This window comes from Chlorocebus sabaeus, chromosome 26, assembly GCF_047675955.1.
Source record: "Chlorocebus sabaeus isolate Y175 chromosome 26, mChlSab1.0.hap1, whole genome shotgun sequence".
Taxonomy (NCBI): Eukaryota; Metazoa; Chordata; class Mammalia; order Primates; family Cercopithecidae; genus Chlorocebus; species Chlorocebus sabaeus.
In genome coordinates, this window is record NC_132929.1 from 47600795 (window position 1) to 47617400 (window position 16606).

The window sequence follows — 16606 nt, forward strand, 5'->3', positions numbered from 1 at the left end:
AGGACCCAAGGGGAGTGTCTCAGGCAGGGCCCGCACAGGCACAGGCACACACACTGGCCACACACTTGCCTTCGGACGTGTGCCAAGCAGCTCAAAAGAATTTAAAGTCCAGCCAGGCATGGTAGCTCACGTCTGTAATCCCAGCACTTTGGGAGGCTGAGGCAGGCAGATCACTTGAGGTCATGAGTTCAAGACCAGCCTGACCAACATGGCAAAACCCCATCTCTACTAAAAATACAAAAAACTTAGCCAAACGTGGTGGCAGGCACCTGTAATCCCACCTACTCGGGAGGCTGAGGCAGGAGAATCGCTTGAACCCGGGAGGCAGAGTTTGCAGTGAGCTGAGACCACGCTACTGCACTCCAGCCTGGGTGGCACAGCGAGACTCTGTATTAAAAAAAAAAAAAAAAAAAAAAAAAAAAGATTTAAAGTCCTTGGGAGAAGTGGAGTCCATACATCTCTTCAAGATGTGGCATGGAATGGTGAACATCTGAGCACATAGGGCAGGAGGGCCCCGGGGGACCTTGGGCAGCCCAGGAACCAGCATGGGGTAGCAGGACTGACCAGCTCCCAGGGCACCTTGGTAATGCTGCAGGTGTGGCCGACTGATCCCCTATGGAGACAGTAAAGATTAAGAGGATCATAAATTGCATCCAGTGGCTGCCCCGGGAGAAATCTCCTCAAGCCAGAGCCTCAGCTGTGAGGGGCTTCGGAACCTTGGGGCAGCTCCTGAGTTCAGACAGAGTTCAGGCAGGAAGACCGAGAGGCGGAGACCCATAGAGAGACACAGAGACAGGGAGAGAGACAAAGGCAGAGGGGGCTGCCACGGAGAGGTAGGAGCAGAGAGAGAAGAGAGACAGGGGCAGAGAGACAGAGGTTCATGGACTGAGGTAGAGGCTGGGCCCGGCTCAGCAACCCAGGCCTCCCACAGGCAGGCAGAGGCTGCCCTGGAACCCACCAAGACCAGACCAACAGCTCTGATGAGCTCCACGGTGGCTGCAGCTGCGCCTGCAGCTGGGGCTGCCTCCAGAAAGGAGTCTCCAGGCAGGTGGGGCCTGGGGGAGGATCCAACAGGTATGGCTTCTCCTGGAGGTAGAGTCAGGTCTGGGCCCTTGGGGCGCAGGGTAAGGGCCAGAGGTTCCCAGAAACCATGGAAGGAGCCAGAGCAACTCAGACCCAGCCCCACCGGCTGTGGGCAAGGGTGGGGTAGCCTGCCGGCAAACCCAGACTCCTAGAAACACAGTGGGGTGGGGAGGGGGGTTGGGGGCGGGCGGGCTGCAGAGCCAGGACAGGACAGCCCAGCCGATGGGGAAGGAAAGAACAGAGAAGTGCCCTTAGGGCTTAACAGCCCAGAGGTCCCTAGTGGTGTTGACAAGAATGTTTCTGTGGGAGGAGGGAACCTGAAGCCACCCACAGAGAAGGGATGGGAGCTGGGGAAGTGGAGCCAGGGCTTGGACTCTTGCTGAAAATTCCACTCAGGGAGGAGAGAGGGCAGGGAATGGGGCTGGGGGCTGGGGTGTGGATGCACAATGAGGGAGACACTTCTCCGGATGGAAGAGTCACGCGTGGGTTCGTTCAAATGCGGGTGGACGGGGCCTGAGGACTGGGAAAAGGACCTGAGGGACGGAGGGGAGCGTGCGGCCCTGACCCTGCCCAGCCCTGCCCCCTGCCCCTCAGGCGTGAGCCCCTCGCTCCAGTGCCGCGTGTGCGGAGACAGCAGCAGCGGGAAGCACTACGGCATCTATGCCTGCAACGGCTGCAGTGGCTTCTTCAAGAGGAGCGTGCGGCGGAGGCTCATCTACAGGTGAGGGCGGTGGGCCCTGCTGGGCTCCTGCCCCTGAGGGGTTCTGGAGGGGTGAGGGGGCGTTCAGGGGAGGAGGGGCTTGGGCAAAAATGTCCAAACCCATGGTTCGGGACCTGGGAGGGACACTGACCCCCGGGGTCTCGTCTTCGCCTGCAGGTGCCAGGTAGGGGCAGGGATGTGCCCTGTGGACAAGGCGCATCGCAACCAGTGCCAGGCCTGCCGGCTGAAGAAGTGCCTGCAGGCGGGCATGAACCAGGACGGTGAGGCAGGGCGCTGGCCCGGGGGGACGTGACAAGAGATGGGCAGCGGGACTGGCTGGCGTGTCGTTCTGACCCTTCCTGCCTCCCCAGCTGTGCAGAACGAGCGCCAGCCCCGAAGCACAGCCCAGGTCCGCCTGGACAGCGTGGAGTCCAACACGGAGCCCCGGCCGGAGCCCCTGGTGGCTCCCCCGACCCCGGCAGGGCCCAGCCCACGGGGCCCCACGCCCATGTCTGCAGCCAGAGTCCTGGGCCACCACTTCATGGCCAGCCTTATAACAGCTGAAACCTGTGCTAAGCTGGAGCCAGAGGATGGTAGGTGGGAGAGCGGCTGAGAGCACAGCAGGCTTGGCTACCCGGGTCACAGTGGGGCTGCAGCGCCTCGCCTTGATCCTCACTTCCCCGGGCCCCAAGCACTCCCTGCCACCTCCTGAGAAGCAGATGCTAAGATCACAACCTCCTCCTCCAACAGCTGATGAGAATATTGATGTCACCAGCAATGACCCCGAGTTCCCCTGCTCTCCATACTCTTCTTCTTCCCCCTGCGGCCTGGACAGCATCCATGAAACCTCAGCTCGCCTGCTCTTCATGGCCATCAAGTGGGCCAAGAACCTGCCTGTGTTCTCCAGCCTGCCCTTCCGGGATCAGGTACCGACCGGCCTGCCTGCTGGGGAGCTAGGCTGGGCTAGGGTCAGGCGGCCCACTCGAGTCACAGAGACAGGGCACACACATCCCCATGCCAGTATGAATGGAGGTACACACAGCTTGGATGGTGATGGCTGGGGACACACACACCTCTGAGCCAGCAGTGGCCGGGGTGCATCTCAGGGATGGTGACAGTGGGGGTGCATGCATCTCCGGTGCAGGGATGATGGTCGGGGTGCACCCCTAGGAGATGATGGTGGCCAGGGACCCACAGGGCCCAGGGTCTTCTTAAGTTCTGGAAGACCCTCAGGCCCTGCAGACATTCTGTGGGTGACAAGTGACCTACACACCCTGAACAGCCTGAGTGGCTGACTCTAGGCCTCTTGGAGCACAAGTGCCTGCGACTTCAGGGCTTGCATTTTAGTCCAGTCTCTCTGGCTCTGGGCCATCCTTCTCAGCTTCTAAAGGGCAAGCAGATCTTTCGGGAAAGCCAGGAGGAGAGGCACAAGGAGGGTCTGAGGCCCTCAGCCAGTCTGTGTGCTAGGGTGGAGTAGCTCAGAAGAGTCAGGCCACGCCTCTTGAATACACTCAACTTAGGACACTCATGAGGCAAGTCTCTGAGGCTGCCCAACTTCAAATGGCTCTGGGCGTTCCTAAATGTCCCAGCTGCAGCACTGGATGGAACCCAGACAGTGTCTCAGATGGTAGGCAGCTGAGCCAGATGGTGCCAAATCCCAGAGCTGTGGGCCCCTGGCTGATGTCAGGAGAGCATTCTCGAGTCCCAGGACAGCACTTCTATTCCTTGGGTGCCTGAGATGGTGGCAGAGCCTCCAGACTGAGCCAGAGAAGCTGTGTGTCTGCCATAACAGGCATCCCTTTCTGAGCACAGGTGATCCTGCTGGAAGAGGCATGGAGTGAACTTTTCCTCCTCGGGGCCATCCAGTGGTCTCTGCCTCTGGACAGCTGTCCTCTGCTGGCACCGCCTGAGGCCTCTGCTGCTGGTGGTGCCCAGGGCCGACTCACACTGGCCAGCATGGAGACGCGTGTCCTGCGGGAAACTATCTCTCGGTTCCGGGCGTTGGCGGTGGACCCCACGGAGTTCGCCTGCATGAAGGCCCTGGTCCTCTTCAAGCCAGGTAGCTGAGTCTCTGTCTAAGCCTTGAATGGGAATTCTGGTGACTTCCCTGTGCCTCTCACTCTCCCTGCACCACCCACATGTGTGCAGATGTGTGTAGGCCTCTATCCTGGGGGGCGAGAGGAAAGGGGTGAGGCTGGACTCCCTTCTCCTTGGGGCCACTCCTGGTTGACTGTGAGGGGACAGGGCAGGCTAGGAGCCCCTGGGAGACCCTGAGCCCCCACCAGAGCCCCTCGTGGCTCCCCTGGCCCTGGCAAAGCCCACCCCACAGGATCCCACGCCCATGTCTGCAGCCAGAGCCCTGGGCCACCACTTCATGGCCAGCCTTATAACAGCTGTAAACCTGTGCTAAGCTCACTGGTGCTGCTTCTCCCCAGAGACGCGGGGCCTGAAGGATCCTGAGCACGTAGAGGCCTTGCAGGACCAGTCCCAAGTGATGCTGAGCCAGCACAGCAAGGCCCACCACCCCAGCCAGCCCGTGAGGTGACCTGAGCATGCGCCCACCCACTCATCTGTCCCTGCCCTCTCTACCCTTTCCCCGCCTCTCCCACGCCCTCCCAGGGCTCACTGATTAGACAGCACAAGGGTCTCAGTTCAGTGGCACACAGCAAACATCTACTGTGTCCCAGGCACAGTACCAGGTCCCGGGGTGGGGACCAAGATGTACATAAGACAAAGCTACTGCCTTCCAGAGACAACCAGCAGTGACTCCACTGAAGATGCAAACTGCCCTAGCCAGGTACTGAGGGTTGCATGAATCTGCAGGAGACAGAGACCCTTTGGCATGGGCAGTGTAAAGCAGAATTGGGAGGGACTTTGGGGAGACAGGGCTGGACTTGAAAGGAAGAAGTCTAAAAGAAAACATTTGCAAAGGGAGAGAGGGGCAAGCATGATATGTTGTTAGGACAGGAGCCCACTTTGAAGGTATAACAGGTTCCTGCCAGTGAGAAATGGGGAGAATAAGCCAGAAAAGTATGCCAGGACCAGTCCGTTCAGGACTTTGAATGCCAGCCAAAGGCCACGTCTGATCTGGGAGGCAGAGAGCAGCTACTGCAGGTTTCCAAGCAGGAGTGTGTCATACACAGGGCTGGACCTCACGGAGACGGGCATGGCCATGGGTACAGAGGATACAACTGGGAAGGGGGTGGCAGCTACTGCCACCTTCCAGGTGGTTCCATGGAGTTCTGATCTTTGGGCATGGCCGGGGGAGCGGAAGGGAGACTCTAGGAGTTGGAATAGGTCAGACCCAGTGTTTGGGTGAAGGTAAGGAATGAGGGAAGAGGAGCTCTTTGGGAGAAGACGTTATTAAAACAATAAAAAGGAAAGCCAGGAGGAAAGACGGTTTTGAGGGAAGATGATAAGGTGTTTTGGAGGTGCACTGAGCATCCTGTAGAGATGCCAAGCACATGGATGGCCCTGGCTAGGTTTGGAGGAGAGATGCTGCAGGCTGAGTGTGGCTGGGTGAGGGTAGGGCAGGAGCCAGTGCTCTGGGACTATGCTGTCTGGCCCAGCATGGGCAGTTGTCATGGAGCCTCAGCAAGGTTGGAACACTTGGCCTTCAGGCATCTACTGGCTATTTTAGACCATGTTATCTGCATTCTTTGGGGCTCCCAGCAGTTTCTTTCTGAAGAAGTGAGCTAATATGGGCATCCTTGCATCATCTCTAATCCGAGAAATGATTACAAGGAGAAGAGGTAATTTCCTTTTAAGAAAAGTCACAGTATACAAAGTCTATGCCACACAGCACAGGAAGATTTGTGCTGCTTATGAACATAGGGAGAACGCTGCTACTACTAAGACTTGACTTAGCATCTGAAGAGTGGGCATCGGAGACATTCAGAAACCAGCAGCCTTTCTCTGCCAAGTTTCTGTTGGAACCAGCCCCCAGAGATGTCCTGGCATATTGGTTATGCGTCAAATTTCATAATGCTGATTAAGATTTCCTATGCCCCTTCTATAGTGGTTCATTGCCTACTACAAGCAGAATTGAGTGTGAAGATAGTGGTTTGGGGTTCTCTAATCTAGCATATTATTTCAGTTTTTAAAAACTGCAACGCCCAGGAAGAAACACAATTACCATCGCCCCCTGATACGCACACAGACACCGAAGTGAAGTTCCATGAAGTAATTCCTACCCTTACCTTGTACAATTTACCTGATATTTCTCTTTTATTTGTTTAGAAAAGGCTGATTGTGACCCACTGAATTTAATTTCAGACCCACTAAGTGGAGGAATACCTACAGTTTGGAAAAAACATTCTCTAACTGACTTTATAGTTATGTCTTCTTCCTCCCACTCTTTAGATCAGAAAAACAGAAGCAGGGAAGGCAGATGGGAGGGGTATATGACTTGCTCAGTGCTGCTCACTTGGCACTAGCAAGAGAAAGGAAGGCCTTAGGCTGGCAGAGCAAGTCCAGCAGATCACTGAGTAGTGGGGAAGGTTTCCCAGAAACTCCCGGTGAGGGGAGCTTGGGGCTGCCCAGTGTGGAGTAGCCTCCTCGAGGCTGGGCATTGACCCTGGCCATCAGACCTACCCAGGGAAGGTTTGGTTCCCCCATCTGTCTCTTGGGGCTTCACCATCTGTCTTTTGTGTTGTGGACTCCTGTCTTAGCAAATAGCTCTTTTTTTTTTTTCTTTTGAGACGGAGTCTTGCTCAGTCACCCAGGCTGGAGTGCAGTGGTGCGATCTTGGCTCACTGCAAGCTCCGCCTCCCGGGTTCACGCCATTCTCCTGCCTCAGCCTCCCAAGTAGCTGGGACTACAGGCGCCCACCACCACGCCTGGCTAACTTTTTTGTATTTTTAGTAGAGACAGGGTTTCACTGTGTTAGCCAGGATGGTCTCGATCTCCTGACCTTATGATCCGCTGGCCTTGGCCTCCCAAAGTGCTGGGATTACAGGCGTGAGCCACCGCGCCCGGCCTGAATGTGGCTTTTCGTCGAAATTCCTCCTGACCTGCTCTGGGGACCTCATCTCTCCTCTGCTTCCTCCTTGCCTTTCCTGGGAGGGCACTGCTCCAAGGACTAGTGCTCAGAAGCTGGTCGTAAAACTGATGGCATCCTCTCTCCTGTTCAGGTTTGGGAAATTGCTCCTGCTCCTCCCGTCTTTGAGGTTTATCACTGCGGAACGCATCGAGCTCCTCTTTTTCCGCAAGACCATAGGGAACACTCCAATGGAGAAGCTCCTTTGTGATATGTTCAAAAACTAGTGGGGGTGGAGGTGAAATGTTTCCAAGCACTCTGGAAAACAATCTACTGAAACGAAACATTTGCCTACTCTTTGCCCCAGAAATTCCTCGTAGGTGTGTGTACCCAGCAGAGATGCCCACTGAAAGATATTGTAAGAATATTCATAGCAGCTTTATTCATAATAGCCCGAAACTGTACGTTGATGGTAGGATGAATTAACAAATTGTGGTATATTCATATAATGAAAAATAACTTAAAAAGAATGAATTATGGATACATGTGGCAACACGGGTAAACTTCAGAGACATAAAAGTTGAATGAAAGAAACCAGGCAGAAGTTCCATTTAGGCAGAGTTCAGGAACAGGCAAGACTAATTGACAGTAATAGGAGTTGGAATAGTGGTTACTTCTGGGTGGCAGGGGATTGATTCAGAGAGAGCCCATGGGAGCCCTCTGGTGTACTAGAAATGTTGATTTTGATCTGGGCAGTGGTTTCACAAATGTATTCATAGGTAAAAATTCATGGAGCTGTGCACTTTACTGTATTTTGTTAGACCTCAATAAAAAAGTTAAAAAATAAAATAAAACAGAAAAATGAGTGTTGTCAAGGCTCTCCCTTTGAGGACACCGAAGGAATGAGTGCAAGGTCTTTGAGTTCCATCTGGGTTCCACTCCAAGTCAGAGACCAGGTGCAATGAATTCAAGCCCAGTGGATCTCCCATAGAATTCAACCACCCAGCTTCTCTCCAGATGGCATCCCATCACCCGCAGCATGTCTCAACCTTTATCTCCCATCTCCCTCACCTCCTTCCTAAGTAAAGGTGAACACCCTGAAACTTAACATAAGGCAGCTACAGGTACTTTTTGTGAAAGGGACTCTTCATCACTTCTTAGGTCATTATGGAAAGATACAGCTCAGACAACCCTCATCATTTTCTTTTTCTCTCTTTTTTTTTTTTTTGAGATGGAGTTTCGCTCTTGTTGCACAGGCTGGAGTGCAATGGCACAATTTTGACTCACCACAACCTCCGCCTCCCAGGTATAAGTGATTCTCCTGCCTCAGCCTCCTGAGTAGCTGGGATTGCAGGTATGCACCACCACACCCAGCTAATTTTGTATTTTCAGTAGAGACGGGGTTTCTCCATGTTGGCCAGGCTGGTCTAGAGCTCCCGACCTCAGGTGATCCACCCACCTTGGCCTCCCAAAGTGCTGGGATTAGAGGTTTGAGCCACTGCACCCTGGCCAATTTTGAACATAGACCCAGATGACCGTGAAAATAATATTTTAACACATTAACATAGATCAGGCAATGTATATATTAATAGCAGGCAGTGAGCTGGGGACTTTTAAAATTGCCATTTAATCCTCAGATTAACTCTGAGGGAAAGGCTAATTTTCTCCATTTATAAATGAAAAAACTGTTTAGAGAGGACTCAAACCTTGGTGTGACTCTACCTAATGCTGCTTAAGTCTGGCACTGCCCCTTTCCCACTCCCCCTTCACTTTTGGAATGAAAGACTGAACAATTCTGTTGCATTTTCTGCCTTCAAAGGATAAGCGCTTGAAATCAAGACAGAAAGGGTCATGTGAGAAGTCTGAGCAATCCTAGGGGTTCCCTGTCCTTTGGCTTGTGTTTGAACTCCCTTAGCTGACAGAAATGCCCTGTCTATTCAGGAACTGAGAACAGCCAGGGCTGTTGCCAGAAAGAGTATGGGAAATGCTGCCCAGCTGAAGCCCTTCTTTCTTCAGCCCCCAGGCTACTTCAGATTCTCTCCAACTTTTGAAAGTATCAGAGTGGCCTCAGTTAATCCGGTCATCTAATGTCTATAATGCCATTATACAGTCCAGTTCCCTATCAAAGGTTTTATCCATATGAGCTAAGGCCTAAGCAAAGCCACCTTAGTAAGACACATGGTTGAAATATGACATGACCAGTCCTGCATATTTATCTTACAGTTTGGCTTTGGGGGACATGGTAAGACTGCAAAGGTAGCCTGCTGAAGTTCACAGGCTAGCATCTGGGATGTGTGAGCACAGTACATCTACATTGGGAAGGAGATTTGAGGGCTCTCCAAGAAGTCTTGGAGAATTAGAGGAAGTACATAAGCTGGATTGTCTGCTGTCAATCTGGCATCAATACCATCCCCTTCCCCACTTCTAAGGGCTTTTCTTCATTGCACAGATGCCAGGAAAGAACTACATTTCCCAGAAACCCTTTCTCCTAGGACTTGCTAATAAAAGGCACTCACAGGACATTTTTTTCCCCCTAATGCCAAACTGATTAAATTTGGCATTAGGAAAAAGAGAAGCCATTTTTCTTTGGAGACACTGCAGCCACGTCGTGGGAAAATAGATTTCACAGCAGCCTCCTGGCTAGAATTGCACTAGCTTCCAGGCAAGCTCTTGAGAACTCTGGGACTTTTAGCTGAGATTTGTATTGGCTTTCTTGACCTGTGGGAGTATGTCTGACCTTTGTCAGATCCTAATTTCTGTACTAAGTCCATCTCACCTGGAATACAAAGTGGCATCTGTTCTCCTAATCTGGTGCAGCTCTCAGCATGTCTTACAGACAGGAATACAAATTCCTGTCTGTAAACCACCTAGGATGACAGCTATTATTCAACTTTTTGTTGCAGATTGGCTCTACTGAAATTCTGATGAGTAATGGCTTTTTCATTGCATTTAGGGTCCTTATCAGGAGAAGAGATAATTCAAAAGCTTTTTTTTTTTTTTTTCTTCCCTCAATGCCAGAAATGTCTTTGGCTATGAAGCACCACAGAGGTAGTCCCTGTGGGACTATCTGGGCCTTTTCAAATGAAGCTAGTTTTTAGATTCACAAGACACTTCTCTACCCACAAGGGGATATTTCAAGGTAGGAAGGGCAGGGAAAGACTTAAAGATGCCAAGAAGTGCAACCCGATAGTCAACCCAGGTATTGCGGATGACTAGTCTCCATCTGGTGGACATCACTGGTGTTCCCCACTAGAATGCAGGCTCCACAGGGCAGAGATCTTTGTTCACTAATGTACCCTAAGCACCTAGGACAATGCCTGTGGGTGATACACTCCTTGACTGTGAGTCTGACATACCTACAAGATTCAACATTCAGATATTACATGTACCTTATCTACTTTCACGGTTCTATCTCTGGCTCTAAGACACCGTACTGCCACTGATTCTAGGGGCAAAAGCAATTTTAAAAAACAAATCAAAGCTCTGGTCACTGTATAACTTGCCTCTTCTTATGTATCTTTCTGTTCTCAGGTCTTCATCATCACAATACTTGTTGACTCAGTAATCTCAGGGGCAAGTTTTAAGAATGGTATTTAGGCTGGGCGTGGTGGCTCACACCTGCAATCCCAGCACTTTGGGAGGCCAAGGCGGGCAGATCACCTGAGGTCGGGAGTCCGAGACTAGCCTGGCCAACATGATGAAACCTAGTCTCTACTAAAAATACAAAAATTAGCCAGGCATGGTGGCAGGCACCTGTAGTCACAGCTACTTGGGAGGCTGAGGCAGGAGAATCACTTGAACCTGGGAGGTGGGAGTTGCGGTGAGCCGAGATTGTGCCACTGCATTCCAGCCTGGGTGACAGAGTGAGACTCTGTCTCAAAAAAATAAAAATAAATAAAAATGGTATTTGTAGGTTTTATATGGGCAACTAAGGGAATTTTAAACAATTAACACTCACTATTCATATTTCAATGTAAATTTAATGCAAAAATGTAAATGTAAATTTAACGTAAAAACAAGTGAGAAGGATGACCCCAGAATTTTAAAAATTGAATACATTTGGCATTAGGGAAAAAAAAATCACTGCATGTTTTTTTCCCCATGTAACCTTAGACCTGATTTGGCATTTTGGAACCACTGATCCTAATCAATCCTCTCATCCAATATCTGCCCAGCACCTTTTGTTAGGTGCTGGGATCTAAGAGTCAGCAAGACAGGCAAGTGTTTGACACCATGAATACTGACAGCTGTTGAGAACACAGACCTCTAACCCAATTCATGGGGTCAGAGCAAACTTCCCAGGACAACTGCCTTTTACATTAAAACCTGTGGGTCAGTAGGAGTTCTCCAAATATGGGAGACTGGGAAAGAGAACTGACTTCCAGATAAGAAAACTAACATTTAGAGAGAGCAAATGCCTTTCCCAGTCATGCAGTAAAGTTGGTGGCAGAACAAAAATGACAAACTGAGTTAAAATTTCTGTTTCTATTGCAATGTGTTGCTTTGCTTTTCAGTGAGAATCCTTGAGCCCTGTATTAGCAACCTTGCTACTTCTTCAAGTGGCCAATTTAGGGGAGGATCCTAAATGCAGATTTACTGCTTTTCCTGCCCTTCTAGCCTTAAACCGATTAAACGAAGTCTTGACAGCCAGCAGCCTGCATCTACTACAGAAAAAACACCTTGAATCACACCTTTACTTGAATTCAGTTGAGTTCCAGTGACTACCACCTCTGTGTTTTGTCAACTGTGGGTTGAGTCCTTTCCTGAAAACACATCAGTGTAACTAAGAAGTCACTGCTGTTTCTTGGAGTTGGGTTGGAATAGTTGGAGTGGGAGCCAGGATGGTTGGAAAACAAACCACACATATTGCTGCTTCTGGAAGCTTTGTTCTTTAATGAGCCATAGGGTGATTTGTTCATCAAGCTGCTTTTGTGTAGCCATACAGTGCATATTTTGAGTGACACAAACTGCACTTTATACAGATGATGTCTTGTTACCCCTCAACCCCCCGCAAAGAAAAAAAACAAAAAGGAAATTACAAAGTGCCTGTTGATTGCATCCGGAATGTAATCAGTTCCGTGGGTGAGACAAATCATTCTTCTTATAGAATTATTCTATTAAATAGTAAAATGTTATATTTCACAGGATATGTCCTTTTATAATACAGTTCTTTAAAAATTTACACTCAGCATACTTATAAATTACTTAAAATCCATTAAATATAATACTAATCTGTAGTCCACACCTTTCCTATAGTAAATACAAATACTTGTGGTTCAAAAGGTGTAACTTTTATATGACTTCAGAGGGCTGAGAAATAGGCATTAAGAATGGATGACTAGCAAGGTGACAGGCCCATTGTGGGGGCTTTTTTGAAAAAAGTTTCAACCAGGGGACCAATATGAGACCTAACAGATCCATCTCCACAATCATCATTTTGCTGTTACCCTTTCAATACTCAATCAAATGTGGGAGTCATTTCAGAGAAAAGTGGTTAAAAGTAGTCTAGGGCACAGAAAAAGAGGACTCCCACAGATACCATGGAGTTTTACTACCAAGTCCAGCATGGTATTGGGGGACAGTGCTGGGGAGCTGTCACAAGAGTATGGGTGGACCTAACATATTTGTCCATACAGAATCATGCATGTCCCGCATCCAGCTTCCCACCAAGAAGAAAAAAGAGAGGAGGATGAGGAAAGCCACAGAGTATGTTTCTTTTTACAATGAAAACTCTTAGCTTTGAACACATCCTGAGAATCCTGTCTTCTTTCTAGTTTACCAAAGTGCTTGTTACAGTTAAAAACACAGCCCCCAGGCACTGAGGTGGGACTATAGAACCCTGCTGGACCACATCTTTTCAGCACACTTCTGACCCTCTGGTTTTGATGGTGAAAACAACTCTACCGTTATGAAACACAGAACGGAGTCTGCATTCATCTTCCAGCAGGATAAGCGCTCTGGCAGGTTTCCAAAGCATGAGAAGATGGGGGCTCTAGTATTCCATCCCAGGACCTCTGGCCCTCTTGTCTCTCTCTGCAAGGCTCATAGTTGGAGGGCTGTATCTCCCTTTGTGTTTTCAGAGGCCCAGAGTGGCAAAATAATTTAAAGGCAGGAGGTACAAAATACGTTGTAAACTAAGCCTCCCTGATTCCTGCTGGATTTGCTGTTAATTTGCTTCAATTTGTGATACAGAATGAAATCACACTTCTCTGCTTTTGTTACATTTTCCATAATAAGTACATACTAAATGACAGGGATACATTCACTTTAATGGGCAGAGTTGAAAATTCAGGTTTTGTTTGGGACTGGGAATGTGTGCTAGAAGTAGAGTGCTCTGCATTTTGGAGTATGGGCTCCAAATGTGGAGCTGCCCCACTGCTGCCATGCAGATCAAAGCAAACAAGCAAAGGAGAAGCACTACAGAACCACAAGTGTGATGCATACGAAGGGCTAACAGTTTCATAAGTGATTGTAACGTGGCATCACTTTGTGGTGACATAACTTTACCATGCAGAGGGCCAGTGAGAACAGATGGATGCAGACACAGCATTTGGTTCTGAAGGTTTTTAAGAGTTATGGCTTCATCTCTTGATCAGGCCAACAAGGCCTATTACCCTATGTAAACAATGGCTTTCCCTCAAAGGGAGTGCCCCACACTGCTTTCCACTCTTACAATTTTGTGGATCTCTCCTCCTCACCTACCCACCCCAATCCTGGCAGATTAAATGACTAGAAATCCACATAAATCTAGCAACTGAAAAAAACAAGCTTTTTCTTTTTTTTTTTTTTTTTTTTAATTGAATTTTACCCAAATTGGAGTTTCAGGTCCCTGAGAAAAATTATAAAGTCTCTTAACATCCATCACCTAGTTCCTATAAAGTGACCTACATCAGTCATTTTTTAACTGCCAAAAAACTTATTTTACCAAAAAAATCCCACAAAGATTTAGAAGGAAGAACATGTGACAACATGTGTTCTCCTGGCCATTCCTCTGGGCCACAGGAAATTATTTGATAAGGGCAATCTCTTTTTTTTTTATACAGGATTTAACCAACATTCTGGAGCAAGTGCAGAGTAACAATTAATGCCCAGCAGCACACTACTCCCCCAAGAACACTGAAACACAGACTGTGCAACCTGGCATGAGGCTAAGGAACCAGCAATCCCACTATGACACACCATGCTGAGGGGTTTTCCTCTGTCCTCTAGGAGATTCTCTGAAATTCAGATTTTTAAAAGTTTAACATTTATTACTCCTCAGGACAAGACGAACAAGGTGGCAGATGTCTGTGGGATATAAAGCATAACATTTGCTCATTAACCATCATTATTCTGGAGATTTTAAAAGCTTCCTTTCTCTGGCTCAATTCTGAACCCAAAGCAGGGAGAAGTAAAACTCCTGCTATCTTTAGCTGCCACTCAGAATTATGCTCCAAGTCTAACCTCTGGGGCTGGCCAATAACCACTGAGGCAGTGGCATGAGGTTCAGTGTTGTGTAACAGGAGAGACTCTGCCTTAACAAAAGACTTAATATTTCCACAACTTCAAAGAAGTATGAAAAGGAAGAATAACCAAAATACAGGTTATAGATGGTAAAGGCTCTTTTTCAGAGCAGTGCATGTAGTAGCAAGACAAGATGCATTTAGTAACTTTAAAAATAAACATTTCACATACTTATCTCGAGAAAGGCTATCATGTTTCATTTTTCATATATTATAAATAGCAAAAACAGATTTCTATTCCCACAAATGCTAAGATACTTAAAATGTTATTATAACTCATGTATATGAAGACCACCCAGTGGTGAAAATGATGTCTTACTATTCCCTCAACCCAGGGATGAATGGCTCTCATCCCCTTGTCCAGTGGCCCCTAATCTGTGGGAAGAAATTCCATGGGAAGGAGGGAAGCACAAGGTTAAAAAGAAATATGTCTACTATACATACATATTTACAATAAACTTCAGTAACCAGAATATTAACAAAAATAGCTTCAAGTAGTCCTTGATTTTTTTCCATCTATTTAATACTGATGGTCTGAGAAAAGGAAGATAAAAGTTAGATAGGTCATATTAAAAACCTTTTTATTTTTTGGCAGCTTTCTGTAACACTTATTCATGCAATATTGTATGTGAATGTTTTTGGAGAACTAACTAAACGGTCACATTATTTGAGTCTGTGGTGGGAATCCACCAGCAGATGAACAGGCTCATATGTGGTTTTCGGTTTAATCTATACAAAGAGAAAAGCCTGAATGGCTTAGGATGGAACCTTCATAAGTTTAGGGATCACCATGTCTCTGGGAAACTAAAAATTAAAGTATAAGAATCTGATCCTAGGACCAGGAAATATGAGAACAGTATGGCTACTGACACTTCAGCCCATGCAATGTATTTGGCAGGAACTAAACAGGAGTCAAACCAGCACTGATTATTATGACATCAAACATCATCAAAAAACAAAATAGGTATTCTCTTCTTCACCATATAACAAGATATCTGAGACACGCTCTGATGGCTTAACGGAAACAATCACTTTTTTTTCTTTCCCCAGAATATAACATGGAGTGTTTTTTCAGAAATCTTAAAATAGAGGGATTAGGCTTTTTGTTTATAAGTTTTTGGAAAAAAATTATATTCTACCCCAGCTCCTAACTATCCCAAAATAAACCCAAAGGCTTTTGCTTTCATAGTTAAGAAAGATTTATAAGTTTTCTTCAAATGTCAGAAATGAGAGGGTCCCTCAGGCCAGCAATATCCCCCCTAGTTCAACACCCACCTTTGAGAAGGGAAAAGAGGGTGGGGGAGAGGCAACTATAACTGACCCAAATCCCCAGGCCCTAGGTGGCTTTGTTTAGTAAAATCTCAATTCAAATACAGCAGCCAAGGCACAGCTGGCACCATCCCCAGCAGGCTTTCTGCTTCTGCAGGAGGCCCAGGAATTCAGCACATACAGTCTTAGCCATATGCTTAGAAAAGAGGAAGGACCACAATTAGGATGGACTATTGTGGACGAGGTGATGAAACGCAGCCCCAAAGGTGAGATGTGTTTACCACTCTGTAGCCACGGAGGGACACACATCTGCCGGTTCAGACCATAAATTCATTATTTCCAAAGAGTGCTAGCTGTTGGCTGGAAGTGCAGTATGGGTCCACAGTTTTTCTGCGGCCAGACATGACTGTCCCCTCTGGGGTCTCTTTGGTTTTCTGAGGTGAGTTTTTCACATTCTTTAATTTTTGTTTGCCCTTTTCTGGGTTGAAGGTTCCTCTGCTGATGAACTGAGGCCTGTCTTCCAGGGATTTGGTCTGGCCCAATGGTCCTTCCATTCCCAGGGCCTCATTAGCTGAGGCAGCTCGGTAGAATGGAGATTTGGAATAAATCTGAAATAGTTTTCTGGTCCCATGAGACGATGCCGTGTTAGACAGACATAAAGAGGAGACTGAAGAGTCCACTACATCTAAAGAGTCTTGCTGCTTTTTAAGCTGCTTTCGCAACTTGCTGGAAGGTTCAGACTTGCCAGCTGTTTTCAGGGAGCTAAGGGCTAAGCTTCTCTCTGATGCAAAAAAGAGAACAAAGATGTAAATGACAGTGCCCTCTAAAGCAAATCATCATGTAATGAATAGGTGTCATTGTTCACACATGAAATTGGGTGGGATAAGATTTGGAGGGTCCAGGCTGACTTACTATGGGCACAGTCATAGTCAAAGAGAGCTCACCATCCATTTCTCTATATAGCAGTTCAGAATAATCCCTAAGGAAATCTGGTGTTTGACTATGCCACCAGTGGAGGCCTAGAACAGTCACTATCATATTAAAAACTGCCAGGATATGTAGGTAAGTTCTACA

The 16606-nt window shown here is 48.0% G+C and overlaps 2 protein-coding genes across 18 annotated transcripts in view; one reads left to right on the forward strand and one right to left on the reverse strand.

The window, feature by feature from the left end:
- The first annotated feature begins 666 nt into the window (after nucleotides 1-666).
- Nucleotides 667-7697, forward strand: NR2E3 (nuclear receptor subfamily 2 group E member 3). Of its 3 annotated transcripts, XM_008016047.3 has the most exons (8): nucleotides 667-1074; nucleotides 1678-1804; nucleotides 1961-2064; nucleotides 2155-2376; nucleotides 2534-2709; nucleotides 3596-3842; nucleotides 4219-4324; nucleotides 6916-7697. In XM_008016047.3, exons 1-8 carry the CDS (start codon nucleotides 981-983, stop codon nucleotides 7046-7048), a joined length of 1209 nt encoding a protein of 402 aa, XP_008014238.1. In that variant the 5' UTR covers nucleotides 667-980; the 3' UTR covers nucleotides 7049-7697. The 3 variants fall into 3 exon arrangements, with proteins under 3 accessions (XP_008014238.1, XP_008014236.3, XP_072868381.1); XM_008016045.3 differs by lacking the exon at nucleotides 667-1074 and having other exon boundaries at nucleotides 1310-1804; XM_073012280.1 differs by lacking the exons at nucleotides 667-1074; nucleotides 4219-4324 and having other exon boundaries at nucleotides 1310-1804; nucleotides 6916-7058.
- Nucleotides 7698-11627: 3930 nt separating this feature from the next.
- Nucleotides 11628-16606, reverse strand: part of MYO9A (myosin IXA) — a 308489-nt gene continuing 303510 nt past the window's right edge. For all 15 annotated transcript variants that reach the window (XM_008016030.3, XM_038010113.2, XM_008016029.3 and 12 more), the window contains one exon: nucleotides 11628-16313. In XM_008016030.3, the coding sequence (XP_008014221.3) occupies nucleotides 15850-16313 (464 nt within the window). In that variant the 3' untranslated portion in view covers nucleotides 11628-15849. The remainder of the gene's footprint in view (nucleotides 16314-16606) is intronic.

What these genes read in the sequence shown, in the direction of transcription:
- NR2E3 (XM_008016045.3), top strand. Translation starts at nt 1,530, where the DNA reads ATGAGGGAGACACTTCTCCGGATGGAAGAGTCACGCGTGGGTTCGTTC. An exon ending in GGCGGGCATGAACCAGGACG is followed by an intron (nt 2,065 to 2,154) that starts GTGAGGCAGGGC and finishes CTGCCTCCCCAG; the next exon opens with CTGTGCAGAACGAGCGCCAG. An exon ending in TAAGCTGGAGCCAGAGGATG is followed by an intron (nt 2,377 to 2,533) that starts GTAGGTGGGAGA and finishes CTCCTCCAACAG; the next exon opens with CTGATGAGAATATTGATGTC.